The following is a 22,126-nucleotide window of genomic DNA, read 5'->3' as shown; positions in this document are numbered from 1 at the left end:
ATAAACATTAATAATTATCATTGTCTGGCGGCGCCTGTGGCTCAGTGAGTAGGGCGCTGGCCCTATATACCGAGGGTGGCGGGTTCAAACCCAGCCCTGGCCAAACTGCAACAAAAAAATAGCTGGGCGTTGTGGCGGGCGCCTGTAGTCCCAGCTACTCGGGTGGCTGAGGCAAGAGAATCACCTAAGCCCAAGAGCTGAAGGTTGCTGTGAGCTGTGATGCCTGTGAGCTGTGATGCCACGACATTCTACCGAGGGCAACAAATGAGACTCTGTCTCTAAAAAAAAATAATAATAATAACAATAATAATTATTATCATTGTCTTGCTATTAATATCCTTTTCTCACTCTCCCCCAACAACTTCTAACTTCTTTTTTTTTTTTTTTTGAGACAGAGCCTCAAGCTGTTGCCCTGGGTAGAGTGCTGTGACATCACAGCTCACAGCAACCTCCAACTCCTGGGCTCAAACGATTCTCCTGCCTCCGCCTCCCAAGCAGCTGGGACTATAGGCGCCCGCCATAACTCCCAGCTATTTTTTTTTTTTTTTTGGTTGCAGCCATCATTGTTGTTTGGCGGGCCTGGGCTGGATTTGAACCCACCAGCTCAGGTGTATGTGGCTGGCGCCCTAGCCACTTGAGCCACAGGCGCAGAGCCCGGACAAATTCTAACTTCTAAAGGTGTGTGATAAGGTGAGAAGAGGGCAAGGTGACAACAAAGCCCAAAGGGCAGGGCATTATAGCTAACTTTTCTTTTTTCTTTTGACTGTTTTTGAGATAAAAGTCTCAAGCTGTTGCGCTGGGTAGAGTGCCAATGGCGTCATAGCTCACAGCAATTTCCAACTCTTGGGCTCAAGTGATCCTCTTGCCTCAGTTTTTCTATTTTATTATTATTATTATTTTTATTTATTCATTTATTATTTTTTTTGAGACAGAGTCCAGTTTTTCTTTTATTTATTTATTTAGTTAGTTAGTTGCATTTTGGCCAGGCCCAGGTTTGAACCCACCATCCTTGGTATATGGGGCCGGCGCCCTACTCACAGAACCACAGGCGCCACCCCAGTTTTTCTATTTTTAGTAGAGACAGACGGGGGTCTTGCTTGCTCAGACTGGTCATAAACTCGCGACCTCAAGCAATCCACCTGCCTCAGCCTCCCAGAGTGGGAGGATTACAGCCGTGAGCCAGTTGGGTTTGAACCCACCACCTCCGGCATATGGGGCTGGCGCCCTACTCCGTTGAGCCACAGGCGCTGCCCAGGCTTCACTTTATTCTTAGAGTTGCCAATAAACAACTTCCTGGCCCTCGCCCTCGCCCTCCAGCCCTGCAACTTAGGTCTCGCAGATACAAGTCTGCAGAAGCCACCTTGGAAAACTGTGGTCCGGGTATAGCGCTAGGAGCTTAAAGGTGCCCTCTTCCAATGGGGGTGCTGGAACTGAATGACCTCATCCGTTCCTTAGGGACTGGCGGCCAATGGAGAAGAAGTATAGAAGTGATGGGCGTGGAATATGGGAACAGTGGGCGGGGCGTCAGGTCTTTTATTTGCACCCATAGACCCCGAAGCTTTTGAGGCTCTTGGTTGCGACGATGGCGCTCCGCTGGGGTATCGTGTCAGTCGGCCTATTCTCCAGCGACTTCACGGCTGTGCTGCGAATGCTGCTTCGCTCCGAGCATTAGGTCCGCTCTCCCTTTGCAGTCTGCAGGAGGTGGGCAAGGGGCGTTGGCCGGGGATCCTGGGTGTGAGAGATGAGGGATTTTCGGGTCCCGGACGTCTGGGTCCCCAAAGCGGTGGAGGTGAAACGTCTGTTTCCGTACTCACTCCTTCTCTACCTCTACCCCCTAAATCTGAGTTCCTTGAGGTTCGGAAGTGTCTTGATCAGAGCTACTGTGAAGAGAAATAATTTAGGTGTTAGGGTATTAGGGGATTTAATAATAATCGCTTTCCCCAGATCTGTCATGCCCAGTCTCCAGTCCCTGCCACCTCTTCCCCTCAAGACCACAGCTCCCCTTCTGCCCTTCTGGTGGATGTAATCTCTCCTTACCTCCAACCTCTCTCCCGAGACTTCCTCCCATCCACCTTTCTTCCATGCCTTCCCCAGCCCCTTAAGTCTGACCCGGGCGACCCTCCAGGCGGTGGCGGTGGCGGCCGGCGATCTCAGCCGAGCGAAGGAGTTTGCACGTAAACACCACAACCCCAAGGCTTACGGCTCCTATGAGGAGCTGGCCAAAGACCCGAACGTGGGTGAGTGGCGAGGGCGGTTGGGGTGCTGGGTCCCCAAACCCTGGCGCTGCCCCCTGACTGCCCCATGAGAGATGCAAGGCTCCGCGGGAAAAGCCAATCCCTTTGGGCTTCTGGAAAGATCTTGGGCGCAGCAGTAGCAATAGGCTTGATCTGGACAGGCTGTCTAGTGTGTGAGTGTGTATGTGTGTGTGTGTGTTTGAGACAGAATTACTCTGTCGCCCAGGTTCGAGTGCCGTGGCATCAGCCTAGTTTATAGCAACTTCAAATTCCTGGGCACAAGCGATCCTTATGCCTCACTCTCCTGAGCAGCTGGAACTACAAGTGTCCACCAGATCTCCCAGCTAGTTTTTCTATTTTTAGAGGAGACAGGGTCTGGCTCTTGCTCAGATTGGTCTAGAACTCATGAACTGCAGCGACCCCCACCCCTTGTCCTCCCAGAGTGCTGGGATTACAGATGTGAGCCACCTTGCCTGGCCTAATATTTATTTATTTATTTTCTCTTTCTTTCTTTTCTTTCTTTCTTTCTTTCTTTCTTTCTTTCTTTCTTTCTTTCTTTCTTTCTTTCTTTCTTTCTTTCTTTCTTTCTTTCTTTCTTTTCTTTCTTTCTCTTTCTTTCTTTCTTTCTTTCTTTTTTTTTTTTTTTTTTTCACAGTCTCAAGCTATCGCCCTGGGTAGAGTGCTGTGGCATCACAGGTCACAGCAACCTTCTGGGCTTAGGCGATTCTCTTGCCTCAGCCTCCCAAGTAGCTGGGACTACAGGTGCTCACCACAACACCTGGCTGTTTTTTGTTGCTGTTTGGCCCGGGCCAGGTTCAAACTGGCCACCCTTGGTATATGGGGCGGTTGCCCTACCCACTGAGGCACAGGTGCCGCCTTTTTTTTTTTTTTTTTTTTTCAGTTTTGGCTGAGGCCGGGCTCAAACCCGCCACCCCAGGTATATGGGGCCAGCACCGTACTCCTTGAGCTACAGGTGCCACCTATGGCCTAATACTTCTATTTTTAGTAAAGATGGGAGTCTTGATCTTGCTCACGCTGGTCTTGAACTCCTGAGCTGTGATCCTCCGGCCTTGTCCTCCTGGAGTGCTGGGATTACAGGCATGAGCCACAGCACCCTACTGAGGCTTGCATTTCTAGTGATTGCCAGTGAGTCTGGTAAGGGTTTTAATACATCCTGTGTCTGGGGTGTCTGCGTTCTCCAGTGGCCTGGACTCAGAGGCAGGACTGCCGTGGACAACTGAGTCCTCATTTTTGTCTTCTGCTAGCCATTCTCAGTTTCTTCATTTGCAAAACAAAATACTAGAATCTACCTCTGGGTTTTGTGAGGATTCGGTGCTTATAATCACTTCAGAGGACTGGAAATAATCAGAAGAAAATAGAGAAGTGGGGCGGCGCCTGTGGCTCAGTGAGTAGGGCGCCGGCCCCACATGCCGAGGGTGGTGGGTTCAAACCTGGCCCCGGCAAACTGCAACCAAAAAATAGCCGGGCGTTGTGGCGGGGGCCTGTAGTCCCAGCTACTCGGGAGGCTGAGGCAAGAGAATCACGTAAGCCCAAGAGTTAGAGGTTGCTGTGAGCTGTGTGACGCCATGGCACTCTACCAAGGGCGGTACAGTGAGACTCTGTCTCTACGAAAAAAAAAAAAAGAAAATAGAGAGATGGTAGAGAATGGTTATAGGCTATAGCTGCTTCCTAACAGAGACTCTGGTATAATGGGACACCAGGATGTTGGGGGCAAGACCTCTAAATTGGGGCGGGGGGCTTCTCAGTTGTGGGCAGGTCCCAGCCGGCTGAGGTGGGCGTGGCTGCTGACCTTTGATGTCCTTCTTCCCACCTTAGAGGTGGCCTACATTGGCACCCAGCACCCCCAGCACAAGGTGGTGGTGCTGCTGTCCCTGGCAGCAGGCAAGGCTGTCCTGTGTGAGAAGCCCATGGGCATGACCGCCGCAGAAGTGCATGAGATGGTTGCCGAGGCCCGATCCTGAGGCCTCTTCCTTATGGAGGTGAGGGTGGAGGCACCTTTCCAACATCCAACATGGCCTGGCTTGCCATGACTAAACATAGTTGCTGGTGGACATTTTGTAAGGAACACAAAAAAAATGTTTGTCAACATTCAACAGGGCAGAAAAATAAACCAGTGGTCAGTGCATTTGCCAGCATGTACTTGAATCTGCTGGCAACATCTATTATAGAGGAGCCATTGCTTTTGGCCCTTAGCAAACATGGCAAGATTTGCTTGAGTTCTTGGATCCTTTGTAAACCTTTAAGAAAAAGATGCTAATAGTGAAAGTGGCACTGGGCATAGTTTGGGTGGCTTTCCAGGGAGAGAGGTCAGAAGATTCATGGAACTCCCAATCACTCTCAACATCAAATAGCTTAAGCAGCCTTTCTTTTGCCCTTATCAGACCCCTACCTCTGGGGTCAAGGCTATTGCCACCAACTAAAATAGCCACCAAGTGAAAATGGACAGTACCAGCAGTTAAGATGGCCAGCAAATGGCACCTAGAAGCTATTTCCATGCTAGGGTGTACTATAGTTCTTTTTTTTTTTTTTTTTGTAGAGACAGAGTTTCACTTTATGGCCCTCAGTAGAGTGCTGTGGCCTCACACAGCTCACAGCAACCTCCAACTCCTGGGCTTAGGCGATTCTCTTGCCTCAGCCTCCAGAGTAGCTGGGACTACAGGCGCCCGCCACAACGCCCGGCTACGTACTATAGTTCTTAAATAACTTGCTGTAGATTCTGCCAGTAATAGCAATGGCTACCATGTACTTCCTTTTGTCCTATCTAGCTATTATATGTCCAAGATTGCTGAGCCTCCCAGTCTGCAAAGTTCTATCTGCCCAACAAGTGGATAGTCAAGACTTAATGTTGTCACCCTGTGCCTTCTGGTTCTCACTGTGCCTTGTCAGTGTCAAAATTCTGAGAGTTTATCACTTCCTCATTTTTATTATCACCTCATGTGTGCCTGATTGATTATATACTAGGAACTGGGAACGTATGACATATGAGACACAGGCTCAGTTTTGAGGGAGCTCAAGATCCCAATGCCCACTTATGTGGACTGTAGTGGGCATGGTCCCTGTCTGTTCTGGAATTCAGTGGCCCAACCATTGTGGGTGATGGTCAAGGAGGTTTCTGGCAAGTAGGGGCTGACCTGAGCTTTAAAGGACAAGAAAATAGAGTGAGAGGGGAAAAGCAGAGTTAAGTTTTAAAGAAAACAAGAATGGGCGGATTTCAAGTGTTTAGTATGAACTTGACCTTGAATAGGTCAAGATATCGGGCTTTGGAGTCAGAGAATTCTAGATGCCAATTCTTTCCTTCAGTAATTTGAGACTTTTTTTTATCTCATGTCACACTTGAACCTATAGTTAAACTTCAATGACATGCTTAAATTATGTTGATAAAAAAAGAGTAAAAAAATATACTTACTGTGCTTTGAACTTTTTTCAAAAATAATTTAATTAATAATATTTTTGTTGTTGTTGTTGTTGTTGAGACAGATTCCCACCCTATTCCCTGAGCAGAGTGCAATGGCGTCATAGCTCATTGCAACCTCAGACTCGGGCTGCGGGCATCCTGCTGGGTTTTTCCATTTTGTTTTTAGGAGTCAGGGTCTCACTCTCACTCAGACAAGTATTGAACTCCTGAGCTCAAGCAATTCTCCCTCCTCAGCCTCCCACAGGGCTAGAATTACAGGCGTGAGCCACCGTGCCAGCTTTTTGTTTATTATTGCAGTTGTCATTGTGATGCCACAGCACTCTACCCAGGGTGACAGTTTGAGACTCTGTCTCAAATAATAATAATAATAATGATGATGATGATGATGATAGGGCAGCACTTGTGGCTCACTGGCAAGTCTCAGGAGTTCGAGACTTGCCTGAGTGAGAGTGAGACCCTGACTCCTAAAAACAAAATGGAAAAACCCAGCTGGGCGCCTATAATCCCAGCGATAAAGTGAGACTCTCTCTAATTTTTTGGGGTTTTTTGAGACAGACTCTTTTTTTTTTTTTTTTTTTTGTAGAGTCAGAGTTTCACTTTATTGCCCTCGGTAGAGTGCCGTCGTGTCACACAGCTCACAGCAACCTCCAACTCCTGGGCTTAGGCGATTCTCCTGCCTCAGCCTCCCGAGTAGCTGGGACTACAGGTGCCCGCCACAACGCCCGGCTAGTGAGACTCTCTCTAAAAAAAAAAAAACTTTTTTTTGAGCTGTCTCACCACCTCCCCCTTGGTAGAGTGCCATAGTGCCACAGCTCACAGCAACCTCAGACTCTTGGGCTTAAGCGATTCTCTTGCCTCAGCCTCCCAAGTAGCTGGGACTATAGGCACCGGCCACAACACCTGGCTATCTAGATTTTTTTTTTTTGCAGTTTTTGGCTGGGGCCGGGTTTGAACCCACCACCTCCGGTATATGGGGCTGGTGCCCTACTCCTTTGAGCCACAGGCACCGCCCCTATATTTTTTTAAATTTTTTTTCAGAGACAGAGTCTTACTTTGTTGCTCTCAGTAGAGTGCTTTGGCATCACAGCTCACAGCAACCTCCAGCTCTTGGGCTTAGGCAATTCTCTTGCCTTAGCCTCCCGGGTAGCTGGGACTACAGGCGCCCACCACAACGCCCGGCTGGGTCTGGGTTCCAACCCACCACCCTCGGTATATGGGGCCAGCACCCTACTAACTGAGCCACAGGCGCTGTGGCTATTTTTTTGTTGCAGTTGTCATCGTTGTTTAGCTGGCCTGGCCTCGGTTTGAACCCACAACCTTCAGTGCATGTGGCTGGCACAGTAACCACTGTGCTACAGGCGCCAAGCCAATAATCTTTAAATGTTTTTGCAGCACACCTAAGATCTTCTCACAGCACACCAGTGTGTCATGGCATACCAGTTGAAAATCACTGCTCTACTTTCTAGCTGTAGGACCTTTGATAAGTAATTTGACTCACCTGAGCCTCAGTTTTCTTATCAGTAAAATGGATACAACGATAGCCACCTGGAAGGGTGGGTGGGTTTATTATGCAAAGCATGCACATAGTACATAATACATACCCAATACGTGGGAGCTCATATTGAGCAATAGAGAGACATAGAAGATTCTTCCTTTTTTTTTTTTTTTGAGACAGAGTCTCACTCTGTTGCCCCACGCTAGACTACAGTGGTGTCAGCCTAGCTCACAACAACCTCAAATTCCTGGGCTTAAGCAACCCTCCTGTCTCAACCTCCCAAGTAGCTGGGACTATAGGTGCCCACCACAATCCCTGGCTAATTATTTTTTTCTTTTTCTTTTTTTCTTTTTTTTTTGCAGTTTTGGCCGGGGCCAGGCTTGAACCCACCACCCCGGGTATATGGGGCTGGTGCCCTACTTCTTGAGCCACAGGCACAGCCCTTTTTTCTTTTCTTCTTTTTTTTTTCTTGGGGTGGGGGCAGAACCTCATTTGGTCGCCCTGGGTAGAATACTGTGGCATCATCACTCACAGCCACCTCAAACTCTTGGGCTCAAGTGATCCTCTTGCCTCAGTCTCCTGAGAAGCTGGGACTACAGGCACCCACCACAACACCCGGCTAATTTATCTATTTTTAGTAGAGACAGAGTCTTGCTCTTGGTCAAGCTGGTCTCAAACTCCTGACCTCAGGCAATTTACCCACTTCAGCCTCAAAGAGTGCTAGGATTACAGGGGTGGGTCACCTCACCTGCCCTGGCTAATTTTTCTATTTTTAGTAGAGATGAGTTCTCACTCTTGTTCAAGCTAGTCTCCATCTCCTGAGCTCAATCTTCCCGCCTCTGCCCTCCTGCCTCCCAGAGTGCTAGGATTACAGGTGGGAGCCACTGTGCCAAGCCTTTTTTTTCCTTTTTTTAGTTGAGATTGAATCTCACTCTGTGCCAGAGTTGTGGCATCATAGCTTACAACCTCAAACTGTTGTGCTCAAGCAATCCCCTTGCCTCAGCCACCTGAGTAGTTGGGTCTAGAGGCACCTGCTGCAGTGCCTGGCTAGTTTTTCTATTGTTAGCAAAGGTAGGGTCTCAATTTTCTTCAGGCTGGTCTCAAACTCCTGAGCTCAAGGGATCCTCTGGCCTCGGCCTCCCAGAGTGCTTGGATTACAGCTGCAAGCCACTGGGACTGGCCTTTTTTATTGAGACAGGGTCTTGAAGGGCTGGAGCGATCTTCCTGCCTCAGTCTCCTGACTAGCTTAGGTTGTGGTGCATACCACTATGCCCAGCTTATTTTTCTTATTTTATGTACAGGAGGGGTGTTGATATGTTGCCCAGGCTGGTCTTGAACTCCTGGGCTCAAGTGATCCTCCTGCCTTAGCCTCCCAAAGTGCATGAGCTACTACACCTGGCCCCATAAAAGGGTATTGAGCATGGGGTGAGATAGGGTCAGAGCTAAGAGAAGCAAAGACCCCTTTGGGGCAATGTGGAAGACTGGGTGAATTAGTTGGCTAGAGCTGACATAACAAAGTGCTACAGACTGGGTGGCTTAAGCAACAGAAATACATTTTCTTGCAATACAGAAGGCCAGAAGTCTGAGATCAAGTTATCAGTAGGATTGATTTCTTCAGAGGCTTCTCTCCTTGACTTGCAGATAGCCATCTTCTCCCTATCTCTTCATCTGGTCTTCCCTGTTGGGTGTCTTTGTCTTAATTTCCTCTTATAAAGATTAGAGCCTGGGTGGCGCCTGTAGCTCAGCGAGTAGGGCGACAGCCCCATATACCCAGGCTGGCAGGTTCGAACCCAGCCCCCGCCAAACTGCAACAAAAATATAGCTGGACGCCTGTAGTCCCAGCTACTCAGGAGTCTAAGGCAAGAGAATCCCCTAAGCCCAAGAGCTAGAGGTTGCTGTAAGCCGTGATGCCACAGCATTCTACTAAGGGCGACAAAGAGAGACTCTGTCTCTAAAAAAAAAAAAAAAAGGGCTAGCACCTGTGGCTCAAGCTGCTAAGGCGCCAGCCACATACACCTGAATTGGCGAGTTCGAATCCAGCCCGGACCCGCCAAACAACCATGGCTGCAACCAAAAAATAGCCGAGCGTGTGGCAGGCGCCTGTAGTCCCAGCTACTTGGGAGGCAGAGGCAGGAGACTCGCTTGAGCCCAGGAGTTGGAGGTTGCTGTGAGCTGTGATGCTATGGCACTCTACCCAGGGTGACAGCTTGAGGCTCTGTCTCAAAAAATAAATAAATAAATAAATAAAATAAAGAAGAAATATAAAAAATAAATTAAATTGAAAAAAAAAAAGATTAGAGCCTGACCTAATGACCTCGTTTTAACATTATTATCTCTGTAAATAGCATGTCTCCAAATACAGTCACCTTGGGAGGTGGGAAGACAAAGGGAGGAAAGAGGAGGATTGGTGTCCTCCCACCTAATTGGTACAATGTAATGGTATATGGCACACCTCCTTAGTGCAGGATGGGACTGCAAAAGGGACTTTACCTAACAAATGCAAACGTTGTAACCTAATTGTTTGTACCCTCATATTAATCTGAAATAAACAAAGCAAATACAGTCACTTTTGGAGATACCAGGGAGTTAAGGTTTCAGCTTACTAATTGCCAGGTGGAGGGTATAGACACAGTTCCACCCATAAAGCGGGAAGATTGGGGAAATGGTTTAGATGAGAAAGTACAAGGTCCAGGACAGTCAGGGATGGGAAGGACACAACTTGGGGACTGACAGGATGTGTTTGCAGACGGGAGAGCTGTGGGTACCCTCTCAAGACTGGGACCATAGCTCCAGCCTCGGAAAAAAAGTGAGACTCTTTTGTTGAAAAAAAATATATACATATATATAAAATATATATATATGTATATTTTTTTGAGGGGGGGTCTGTAGACCCTAGAAGGGAGAAGAACTGGTTGGTTAATTCCTGGACCCTAATTCCTTTCCTTCACTTATGTGTCCTGCCTTTTTTCCCTTGTGGTCTACAGGCCATCTGGACATGCTTTTTTCCTGCCTCAGAGGCTCTGAGGTCTGTTTTGGCCCAGGGAACTCTGGGAGACCTCCGGGTGGCTCGGGCAGAATTTGGGAAGGACCTCACTCACGTACCCTGGCCTGTAGACTGGGCCCAGGCTGGTCGAGGCCTGCTGGACATTGGGATCTACTGCCTCCAGTTTATCTCCATGGTCTTTGGTGGACAGAAGCCAGAGAAGATTTCAGCCATGGGAAGGCGCCATGAAACAGGTACCTCTATGGACTGGTTGATGGCAATAGGAGTGACTATTGCTCCCTGAGAACAATGAGTTGGGAATAGGTCTTCTAGCCCACAATAATCAGATGAGACAACTAGAGGAATTTCCCATAAAGTCAAAGAGGATCAGAAAAGAGTGCAGGCAGGCTCTGTACTGGGACTTTGCTGTGTGATCTTAGGCCAAGAGGCTCAAAAGCTTTGAGGCCTAATTATATTATTGGTAAATGTCAATTATAGGGTTGTCATGGGAGTTAATGAAGTAATTTTGAGGCAAATGGAAAGCAGTTAATAAATATAAATGATTATTTATTTATTTATTTTGAGACCAGAGCCTCAAGCTGTCACACTAGGTAAAGTGCCGTGGCATCACAGCTCACAGCAACCTCCAACTTCTGGGCTCAAGCAAGTCTCCTGCCTCTGCCTCCCAAGTAGCTGGGACTACAGGTGCCCACCACAACGCCTGGCTATTTTTCAGTTGCAGCCGTCATTATTGTTTGAAGGGCCCAGGCTGGATTCAAACCCATCAGCTCTGGTGTATGTGGCTGGCACCTTAGCCGTTTGAGCCATAGGCGCCAAGTCTATTATTATTATTTTTGAGACAGAGTCTCACTTTGTCACCCTTGGTAGAGTGCCATGGTGTCATTGCTCACAGCAACCTCAAACTCCTGGGCTTATGTGATTCTCTTGCCTCAGCCTCCCAAGTAGCTGGGACTGCAGCTGCCAGCCACATGCCCAGCTATTTTTAGAGATGAGGGCTCGCTCTGACTCAGGCTAGTCTCAAACTTGTGAGCTCAATCTACCCACCTCAGCCTCCCAAGTGCTGGGATTACCATGGATGCGACACCGTGCCCGACCATAATTATTATTTTTGAAGTTGTCTCAGTGATCCCTTGCTGCATAACAAACTACCCCCCTGGCTGGGTGCCCATAGCTCAGTGGTTAGGGCACCAGCCACATGCTCCAGGGCTGGTAGGTTCGAACCTGGCCTGGGCCTGCTAAAAAAACAAACAAAAAAAAATAGCCAGGCCTTGTGGTGGGAGCCTATAGGCCCAGCTAGTAAGGAGGCTGAGGCAAGAGAATTGCTTGAGTCCAAGAGTTTGAGGTTGCTATGAGTTATGAAACCATTGCACTCTACCAAGGGTAACAAAGTGAGGCTCTGTCTCAATTAAAAAAAAAAAAAAAACTACCCCAGATGGTGATCAATTCATTTATGTACCCATGAAACAAGGTTGTACAGAGGAAGAAACTGAGACTCAGAAAGATGAGGTAGCCTTTCCATAGCATGTATTTGTTGATTCGTTTTTTTTTGTTTGTTTGTTTTTTGAGACAGAGGCTCACTATGTCACCCTCGGTAGAGTGCCATAGCGTTACAGCTCACAGCAATCTCAAACTCTTGGGCTTAGGTTTTTGGGCTTTTGAAGCAAGTGATTCTCTTGCTTCAGCCTCCCGAGTAGCTGGGACTACAGGCACCCTCCACAATGCCCAGCTATCTTTTTTTTTTTTTTTTTTTTTTTTGGCCAGGGCTGGGTTTGAACCCACCACCTCTGGCATATGGGACCGTCTCCCTACTCCTTGAGCCACAGGCGCCACCCCCAGCTATCTTTTTTTGAGACAGGGTCTCGCTCTTGCTCAGGCTAGTCTCGAACCTGTGAATTCAGGCAATCCACCCATCTTGGCCTCCCAAGAGCTGGGATTACAGGCCTGAGCCACTGTGCCTGGCCTTCTGATTCATTTATTTTGAGTTTTTCTGAGATATAATTCACATACCATACAATTCATTCATTAAAGTCCATAGCAGATTTTTAAAGAAAAGTAAAGGAGGCTAGGGCATCTCCAGCTCAGCAGCTAGGGTGCCGGACACATATAAGTACACTGGGGCTGATGGGTTTGGGCCTGCCAAACAATGACAACTACAACAAAAAAATAGCCGGGCATTGTGGCAGGTGCTTGTAGTCCCAGCTACTTGGGAGGCTGAGTCAAGAGAGTCGCTTAAGCCCAACAGTTGGAGGTTGCTGTGAACTGTAACACCACGGCACTCAACCGAGTATGACATAGTTAGACTCTGTCTCAAAAAAAAAAAAGGTAAAGGGTATAAATAAATAAATACAGTGTATAATTAATGTGATGGCTTTTAGTATACATTAGTCACCACAATTTATTTTATTTTACTTTATTTTATTTTATTTTATTTTATTTTACTTTTTTGAGACAGTCTTACTCTATCGCCCTGGGTAGAGTCTGTGGCATCATCATCACTCACAGCAACTTCAAACTCTTGGGGTCAAGTGATACTTTTGCCTCCTCACATGGTACTACAGGCACTGCCACCACACCTGGCTAGTTTTTCTTTTTTCTTTTTTTGAGACAGAGTCTCACTATGTCACCTTTGGTAGAGTGCGTGGTGTCACAGCTCACACCAACCTCAAACTCCTGGGCATAAATGATTCTCTTGTCTCAGCCTCTCAAGTAGCTGGGACTGCAAGTGCCTGCCACAACACCTGACTATTTTTTTGTTACAGTTGTCATTGTTGTTTAGCAGGCCCGGGCTGGGCTCGAACCCGCCAGCCTGGGTGTACATGGCTGGTGCCCCACTCACGGAGCTATAGTGAGCCTAGTTTTTTTATTTGTACCCTGTTTCCCCAAAAATAAGACAGTGTCTTATTTTAGGGTGTGCTCCCAAAGATGCACTAGGTCTTATTTTCAGGGGATGTCTTATCTTTCCTGTAAGTAGGTCTTATTTTCGGAGGATGTCTTATTTTCGGGAAAACAGGGTAGTAGAGATGGAGTCTTACTCCTGCTCAGGCTGGTCTCAAAATCCTGTCAAGCGATCCCCACCTCAGCCTCCCAAAGTGCAAGGATTATGGGTGTAAGCCACTGCGTCCAGCTTCACAATAGATTTTATTTATATATATGTATATGTATACATTTATGTCTATATACATAAATTATGTATTATGTATATATATATTTTTTAGAGACAGTCTCACTTTATCATATATAATTTTTTTGAGATAGTGTCTCACTTTGTTACCCTCAGTAGAATGCCAGGGTGTCAGCTTACAGCAACCTCAAACTCTTGGGCTCAAGCAATCCACCCGCCTCGGCCTCCCAGAGAGCTAGGATTACAAGCATGAGCCACCACGCCTGGCCCCACTATTGATTTTAGAATTTTAGAATGATTTTTTTTTTTTAAGATTTAAGTTTAGAACTTTTTTTTTTTTTGAGACAGAGTCTATGTTGCCCTGGGTAGAGTGCCATAGTGTCACAGCTCACAACAACCTCCAACTCTTGGGGTTAAGCGATTCTCTTGCCTCAGCCTCCCAAGTAGTTAGGATTCCAGGCATCTGCTACAACACCTGCTATTTTTTGGTTGCAGTTGTCATTGTTGTTTGGCAGGCCCTGGGCTGGATTCGAACCCGACAGCTCCAGTGTATGTGGCTGGTGCCCTAGCCACTGAGCTACAGGAACTGAGCTAGTTTAGAACATTTCTTTTTCTTTTTTTTTTTTTTTTAGAGACAGAGTCTCACTTCCTTGCCCTCAGTAGAGTACTGTGACATCACAGCTCACAGCAACCTCCAGCTCTCGGGCTTAGGTGATTCTCTTGCCTCAGCCTCCCGAGAACATTTTTTTTTTCTTTATTAAAAAACAAAATAACACACCTTTAACTATAACTCAGCAGTTCTCTCCTCCTCCCTCACCCAACCCTAAGCAACCACTAACTAGTCTTTCTGACTCTATGGATTTGCCAGTTTGGGACATTTCATTGAAATGGAATCATATGGGGGGCGCCTGAGGCTCAGTGGGTAGGGCTCTGGCCACATAAACCAAGGGTGGCAGGTTTGAACCCAACCCAGCCAAACTGCAATAAAAAAAATAGCCAGGCATTCTGGTGGGCACCTGGAGTCCCAGCTACTCAGGAGGCTGAGGCAAGAGAATCGCCTAAGCCTTCGAGTTCAAGGTTGCCATGAGACATGACGCCATGGCACTCTACCGAAGGCGACAAAGTGAGACTCTGCCTCTAAAAAAACAAAAAAAAAAAAAAAAAGAAAGAAAGAAATGGAATCATACATGGACAATATATGGCTTTTTGAGTCTGGATTTCTCACTTAGCGTGGTATTTTCTAGGTTCATCCATGTTGTAGCACTTCGTTTTTTCTCATTGCTATTTAAGAGGAAGGGTTCTCACCCAGGTCCCACAGGTAGGATTGAGGCCTTTGCAGTCTCACCCCAGAAACACCGTGCTACCCTGAACCATGACTTCCCACCAGGTGTGGACGACACTGTCTCTGTGCTGCTGCAATACCCAGGAGGGGTCCATGGTAGCTTCACCTGCAGCATCACTGCCCAGCTCTCCAACACCGCCCTTGTGATCAGTACCAAGGGCATGGCCCAGGTGAGATGCAACAGGCCCAGCGGCTGGTAATTGCGCCCCTTGGCAATGGAGGGGTCAGTTGTGACCATTAGAGCTATGTATGAACTGAACCAGCCATTTTTCACACCATTCTGAAGATTTCATCCTCCCAAACAAATCTTGAAATGGGGTTTAGCCCTCTGGGCTCCTTCCCAAGGGTGAACCTATTGATCTGTCCAGAATCCTTATGCCTGAGGAGAAGCCAGTTATCATAAACCATGCTTAGTGGGCAGTTGTGATCTTTGGAATTGCTTCCAGGCTGGGATCTGGAGGTGAAAGGTCAGCTTAACTGGGCTTTCTGGGACACTGTTGTTAGAAAAAAGTACTGTTCTTAGCAGCCAGAGTGCAGATGATTTGGGCCTCATTCAGGCTTCATTTACCATGAGGATTCAGGGACTTTCCATTTTGCCCTAGACTTGGGGATGAGAACAATTTAGGTTTCCCAAGGCTGTAGGGCTAAAGAAGGTCTCCTAGTGAAGAAGAAGGTGCTGGATTATCTGAACAAAACAGGATTCACAAAGACACAAAGATAACCCTCTTCACTAGGCCTAAACAGCACCTTGTCCTTAGCATCAGAAGAGAGGTTTGCTCCTGGGAAGACAGACAGACAATGGTATTGCTAATGTAGAACCCCCTAGGGACCAGGTGTCAGGGAGGGCCCAAACCTCCCTGGGACAGGCAGGAACAACGCCAAAGGGAAGCACTGAACATCACGTTCAGAGTGGGGACAGCAGAGACAATTCTTCTCTCTCCCCAGATCCTTGATCCCTGCTGGTGCCCAACAGAGCTGGTGGTGCAAGGGCAACATAAGGAGTTCCCACTGCCCCCAGGCCCGAAAGAGTGCAATTTTACAAATGGGATAGGCATGAGTTATGAGGCCAAGCATGTCCGGGATTGTCTGTGCAAGGGTAAGAATGTGGAGGACATGGAGGGTTTGGGGGGGAGGCAGGCCTAGGGGGACTTTGGTCTTCTGTTCATACCGTTAACCAGCTGTTTAGAACTACATCTCCCAGGATCCCCTGGGAACATGTACCTCCCCCCCATGAATTAGTGTGCCACATAGGATTCTGGGAATTGTAGGTTTTTGGCCTCTGTTATGTGGGTAGGAAGGGGTCCCTAATTGCACTCTCCCCTCAGGCCTGAAGGAAAGTCCTGTGATTCCTCTGGCAGAAAGTGAGCTCTTGGCTGACATCCTTGAAGAGGTGAGGAAGGCCCTTGGAGTCACCTTCCTCCAAGACAAATACTGATGTATTTCCTGAATAAATAAAGAAATGGTTTCTATAGATACCTTTTTTTTTTTTTTTGTAGAGACAGAGTCTCACTTTATGGCCCTCAGTAGAGTGCCGTGGCCTCACACAGCTCACAGCAACCTCCAACTCCTGGGCTTAAGCGATTCTCTTGCCTCAGCCTCCCGAGTAGCTGGGACCACAGGCGCCCGCCACAACACCCGGCTATTTTTTGGCTGAAGTTTGGCTGGGGCCGGGTTTGAACCCACCACCCTCGGTATATGGGGCTGGCGCCCTACCGACTGAGCCACAGGCACCGCCCTAGATACCTTTTTTTTTTTTTTTTTTGAGACAGAGTCTCACTATGTCGCTCTGGTTAGAGTGCAGTGGTGCCACAGCTCATAGCCATCTCGAACTCTTGGGCTTAAGCGATTCTCTTGCCTCAGCCACCCAAGTAGCTGGGAGTACAGGCGCCCACCACAATCCCTGACTACTTTTGTTGTAGTTGTCATTGTTGTTTGGCAGGCCTGGGCTGGGTTCATACCCACCAGCTCCAGTGTATGTGGCTGGCCCCCTAGCCACTGAGCTACAGGCGCCATGCCTATAGATACCTTAGATCTTCACAGTGGTAGTCTGGCAGGAGCTGGAGGGCTCACCATCAGAGGGTCACTAGAAAATAATTTGACTCTGGTACTATGTCATGCGCCTATAGCCCAGCTACTTGGGAGGCTGAGGCAGGAGGATTTCCTGAGCCTAGGAGTTGGAGGCCAGCCTAGGCAACATAGCAAGACTCCATCTCAATTTTAAAATATAAGAGTAAAAAAGGAAAAGAAAATTTCAAAAAGAAGTTGGAAAGATGGGAGATGTGATGTGGGGAGGCACTGTCAGGACTACATTTCCCATAAGTTCCTGGAGCAGACATATGAGCAGATCCATGGTTCCCCTGTCATGGCTTTTCTGGATTTGACCCTCATTGTTGTGGAGTGATTTTTGCAAAAAAGCCTGATTTCTGTTCTTAGAAATCTTGGTCTTTCTGGGTTCCTGAAGGCCACCCAGTTTTGTTCTTATTGCTTTGCCCACGTATAACTGCCTCTCCTCAAATTCAGTTATATCAGTTAGGCTTTTCCTTCAGAAAGTGTCAGAAATGCAACTCAAAGTAGTCTAGACAGAAATGGAATGCATGGTAACTAAAGTCTTGAGGGCAAGGCTGGTTATCAGGCCAAGGCTCTGTCTTTCTCCATTTCTTTTATTTTTCTTGGCATTAGTTTCATTAAAGATTGCAGGCACAGATTAAGTGCAGGTCTGGGAACTAGAGCTAGATGGCGCGTGTGATCTTTGGAAGAGACTGGTGTGTGGGCAGTGTCCTGGGCTACACTCTCCCCAAGCCTCTTTCGGTCTTTGATCATTAGAGAAGGGGAGAGGCAAGTAGTCACTACCCTATGGTGAGGCCAGGTACAGCAGCTCATACTTGTAATCCCAAACTCTGGGAGGCTGAGGCTGGAAGATCTCTTGAGCTGAGGAGTTTGAGACCAGCCTGAGCAAGGGTGAAACCCCCATCTCTATTAAAAATAGAAAAATTATCTTTTTTTTTTTTGTTTTTTTCAGTTTCTGGCCAGGACTGGGTTTGAAACCACCACCTCTGGCATATGGGGCCACCGCCCTACTCCTTTGAGCCACAGGTGCTGCCCCATCTTACAACGGTATATGCGAAACTTAGTAAATGTGGAATGTAAATGTCTTAGCACAATAATTAAGAAAATGCTAGGAAGGCTATGTTAACCATTGAGATAAAAATGTGTTGGGCAGCACCTGTGGCTCAGTCGGTAAGGCGCTGGCCCCATATACCGAGGGTGGCGGGTTCAAACCCGGCCCCGGCCGAACTACAACAAAAAAATAGCCTGGCGTTGTGGCGGGCGCCTGTAGTCCCAGCTGCTCGGGAGGCTGAGGCAAGAGAATCGCATAAGCCCACGAGTTGGAGGTTGCTGTGAGCTGTGTGATGCCATGGCACTCTACCGAGAGCCATAAAGTGAAACTCTGTCTCAAAAAAAAAAAAGATAAAAATGTGTCAAACGGTCTATGAAACTAGTGTATGATGGCCCATGATCATATCAATGTACACAGCTATGATTTAATAAAATATATACCTATAGATAGATAGATAGAAAAATTAGCTGGACATGGTAGTGGGTGCTACTCAGGAGACTGAGGCAGGAGGATTACTTGAGCACAGGAGTTGGAAGCTTCTTTGTGCTAGTGCTTCTGTTATGGCACTCTAGCCAGTGACAGAATGAGACTGTCTCTAAATAAATAAATAAATACTACCCTCTGGGGAACATTAAATGAGATGTGGTCTTGGCCCATTTAAGCCATTATAACAAAATACCTTAGACTAGATATTCATAAATATTATAGTATACATTTATTGTTGACAGTACTAGAGGCTGGAAAGTAAGTTCACGATCAAAGTGTCAGCAAATTCAGTGTCTCCTGAATGCACACTCTGTGCTTCAAAGATGGCCCCTTGCTTTTGCATCTGCATCTGGCAGAAAAAGCAAAGGGGTCTCTCAATCCTTTTTTTTTTTGTAGAGACAGAGTCTCACTGTACCGCCCTCGGGTAGAGTGCCGTGGCTCAGTCAGTAAGGCGCCGGCCCCATATACGGAGGGTGGCGGGTTCAAACCCGGCCCCGGCTGAACTGCAACCAAAAAATAGCCGGGCGTTGTGGTGGGCGCCTGTAGTCCCAGCTACTCGGGAGGCTGAGGCAAGAGAATCACTTAAGCCCAGGAGTTGGAGGTTGCTGTGAGCTGTGTGAGGCCACGGCACTCTACCAAGGGCCATAAAGTGAGACTCTGTCTCTACAAAAAAAAAAAAAAAAGATAAGGGCACAGTGGCTCTCGCCTGTAATCCTAGTACTTTGGGAGGCCAAGGTGGGTAGATTGCCAGAGCTCAGGAGTTCGAGACCAGCCTGAACTAGAGTGAGACCCACCATCTCTAAAAATAGCCAGGCATTGTGGTAGGTGCCTGTAGTCCCAACTGCTAGGGAGGCTGAGGCAAGAGGATCTCTTGAACCCAAGAGTTTGAGGTCACTGTGAGCTATGACGCCACAATATTGTACTGAGGGTGACAAAGTGAGACTCTGTCTCAAAAAAAGAAAAAAAAAAGAATACATGCACAAATCCCATTCATAAGGGCTGTACACCTTACACTTATCTGATCTAATCACCTCCCCAAAGTCCCACCACTTAATACCTTGGGGGTTAGGTTTCAATATATGAATTATTATTTTTTTATTTATTATTTTAGATTCATTGAGGGTACAAAGAATTAGGTTACCCTATTTGCATTACTTTACTATGGTAAAGTCTCTATTATAATTGTGTCCCACCCCCAAAGGGTGTGCCACACACTGTAACCTCCCAGACCCCACCCTTCTCCCCTCTCCCTGTTCCCTAGTTCTCCTGTTCCTCACCTTGAAATCTTATTATTTTTTTTTTTCATTTTTGAGACATAGTCTCACTATGTTGCCCTCGGTAGAGTGCTGTGGTGTCACAGCTCACACCAACCCCAAACTCTTGGGCTTAAGCGATTCTCTTGCCTCAGCCTCCCGAGTAGCTGGGACTACAGGCGCCCGCCATAAGGCCCGGCTATTTTTTTGTTGCAATGAACTAGGGCGGGGTTTGAACCCACCACCCTAAGTATATGGGGCTGGCGCCCTACTCACTGAGCCACAGGTGCCACCCAGCCTTTCAGTTTTATTCAAGCCTTTGGCTGAGTGAATGAAGCTGCCCACATTAGGGAGGGCCATCTGTTTTACTCAGTCTACATATTTTTATCTTCTTTCTTTTTTTTCCCTTTTGAGACAGAGTCTCACTCTGTTTTCCAGGCTAGAGTGCAGTGGCACAATCATAGTTCACTACAGCCTCGAACTTCTCTTGCTTCAGCCTCCCAAGTAGCTAGAACTATAGGCACCTGCATCAATGTCCAGCTAGTTTTTCTTTTTCTTTTTTCTTTTTTTGTAGAGACAGAGTCTCACTTCATCGCCCTCAGTAGAGTGCTGTGGCATCACACAGCTCACAGTAACCTCCAACTCCTGGGCTTAGGCGATTCTCTTGCCTCAGCCTCCCGAGCAGCTGGGACTACAGACAATGGCCACAACGCCTGGCTATTTTTTTTGTTGCAGTTTTGGCCAGGGCCGGGTTTGAAACCACCACCCTCGGCATATGGGGCCGGCGCCCTACCCACTGAGCCACAGGCACCGCCTGGTTTTTCTTTTTTGTCTTTCTTTTTTTTGAGACAGAGTCTCACTTTGTCACCCTCAGTAGAGTGCTGTGGCGTCACAGCAACCTCAAACTCTTGGGCTAAAGTGATTTTCTTGCCTCAGCCTCCCCTAGTAGCTGGGACTACAGGCTCTCACCACAACGCCCGGCTATTTTTTGGTTGCAGCCATCATTGTTGTTTGGTGGGCCCAGACTGTATTCGAACATGCCAGCTCAGGTGTATGCGGCTGGTGCCTTAGCTACTTGAGCCACAGGTGCCAAGCCAGTTTTGTTTTATTTTGTTTAAGACAAGGTCTGGCCCTGTTGCTGGGGCTAGAGTGCAATGGTGAGATTGTAGCTCAGGGCATTTATTAACTCCTAGGCTCAAAGGATACTCCTGTCTCAGTCTCCTGAGTGGCTAGGGCTACAGACAGGGACACCAACATGCCTAGTTTATGAATTAGCTAAAAAGCCACACACACACACCCCCCAACAAAGGGCTCTATTTTTTTTTTTTGAGACAGAGCCTCAAGCTATAGCCCTGGGTAGAGTGCTATGGCATCACAGCTCACAGCAACCTCCAGCTCTTGGGCTTAGGCAATTCTCTTGCCTCAGCCTCCCAAGTAGCTGGGATTACAGGTGCCCGCCACAACACCCAGCTAACCAAAGGGCTCTACTTAAAGGTCTGTAGCTGCATTAAAAGCCCCCTTTTTCCCTTCTCTGTAACTGGGGGCAGGCTAACTGATTGGGCTGGAATAACAGAGGCAGATAAAGCCAGCCGCGAAGTTAACAGGAAATGCCATTTCTTTCAAGGACATGCTTTCTTACTCATTGAAAAACTTTTGTTCTCTGAAATCATAAACTCTTGGAAATTATATCAGGAAAAATGAAAACATCCAACTCTTGCTTGAAGGTTCTAAGTCACTTGATACAGAGTAGGAGCCTTGATTTCCACCCCATTGTCAGCTTCAGATAAAAGGTTTCTGGACATTGGCTCCACGCCTGTGGCTTAAGCGACTAAGGTGCCAGCCACATACACCTGTGCTCGCGGGTTCGAACCCAGCCTGGGCCCGCCAAACAACAATGATGGCTGCAATCAAAAAAAAAAAAAACAAACAGCCGGGCGTTGTGCAGGCGCCTGTAGTCTCAGCTACTTGAGAGGCAGAGGCAGGAGAATCGCTTGAGCCCAGGAGTTAGAGGTTGCTGTGAACTGTGATGCCACAGTACTCTACCCAGGGCGATGGCTTGAGGCTCTGTCTCAAAATAAATAAATAAATAAATAAATAAATAAATAAAAGGTTTCTGGACACTACATTCCAATCTACATTCTTCTTTTTCCCAAGGATACAAGACCTTGGTTCCACTTCATGGTCCAGACCTGATATTGACAGAGCTTCGCTTTGAGCCTATTATTTAGTTGTCACCTAAACTCTACCTTATCCTCTTTTCTTGCCTTTTCCTTTCTGGTCGGTATGAGACCTCCATCGTTGCACTGGGTCAATAAACCTGACTTTATCAGACTATGTTTCTGGTGGTGTTAGGCTGATGGTCCGTGACATCTATGATCTTGAAATGCCATGTTCCTGGTTGTCTTCAGTGTCACATTAAGGCACTCTAAGATCTGTTTGCCATACATCTACCTTCTTCTCTCACACTATCTGGACACTGAGCTGTAACTATCAGGTTTTTCTAGGGCAATGCTGCATAACATACAGCCCAAGAAATCTCAGTGGCTCCTAACAATAAACATTAATTTCTCCCCTATGGGCTCATTTGGAATTGGGTTCAGATCTAATTCTACTATCTTTTATCCTGGGACTCAGGTT

The 22,126-nt window shown here is 47.3% G+C and overlaps 1 protein-coding gene across 2 annotated transcripts; it reads left to right on the top strand.

The window, feature by feature from the left end:
* The first annotated feature begins 1,573 nt into the window (after positions 1-1,573).
* LOC128596773 (trans-1,2-dihydrobenzene-1,2-diol dehydrogenase) lies at positions 1,574-21,689 on the top strand. 2 transcript variants are annotated; one of them, XM_053606485.1, is made up of 8 exons: positions 1,574-1,701; positions 2,095-2,233; positions 4,071-4,234; positions 10,150-10,402; positions 14,678-14,802; positions 15,578-15,728; positions 15,958-16,022; positions 21,644-21,689. In XM_053606485.1, the coding sequence occupies exons 3-8, from the start codon at positions 4,229-4,231 to the stop codon at positions 21,680-21,682; spliced, it is 639 nt and encodes a 212-aa protein (XP_053462460.1). In that variant the 5' UTR covers positions 1,574-1,701; positions 2,095-2,233; positions 4,071-4,228; the 3' UTR covers positions 21,683-21,689. The 2 variants fall into 2 exon arrangements, with proteins under 2 accessions (XP_053462460.1, XP_053462459.1); XM_053606484.1 differs by lacking the exon at positions 21,644-21,689 and having other exon boundaries at positions 15,958-16,086.
* Positions 21,690-22,126: the final 437 nt, after the last annotated feature.

This window comes from Nycticebus coucang, chromosome 10, assembly GCF_027406575.1.
Source record: "Nycticebus coucang isolate mNycCou1 chromosome 10, mNycCou1.pri, whole genome shotgun sequence".
Classification (NCBI taxonomy): Eukaryota; Metazoa; Chordata; class Mammalia; order Primates; family Lorisidae; genus Nycticebus; species Nycticebus coucang.
This window is presented reverse-complemented; position numbering and strand designations above follow the sequence as displayed.

Coding starts and splice junctions, on each gene's coding strand:
- LOC128596773 (XM_053606484.1), top strand. Junction 14,803..15,577: donor GTACCAAGGGCATGGCCCAG/GTGAGATGCAAC, acceptor CTCTCTCCCCAG/ATCCTTGATCCCTGCTGGTG. Junction 15,729..15,957: donor CCGGGATTGTCTGTGCAAGG/GTAAGAATGTGG, acceptor CTCTCCCCTCAG/GCCTGAAGGAAAGTCCTGTG.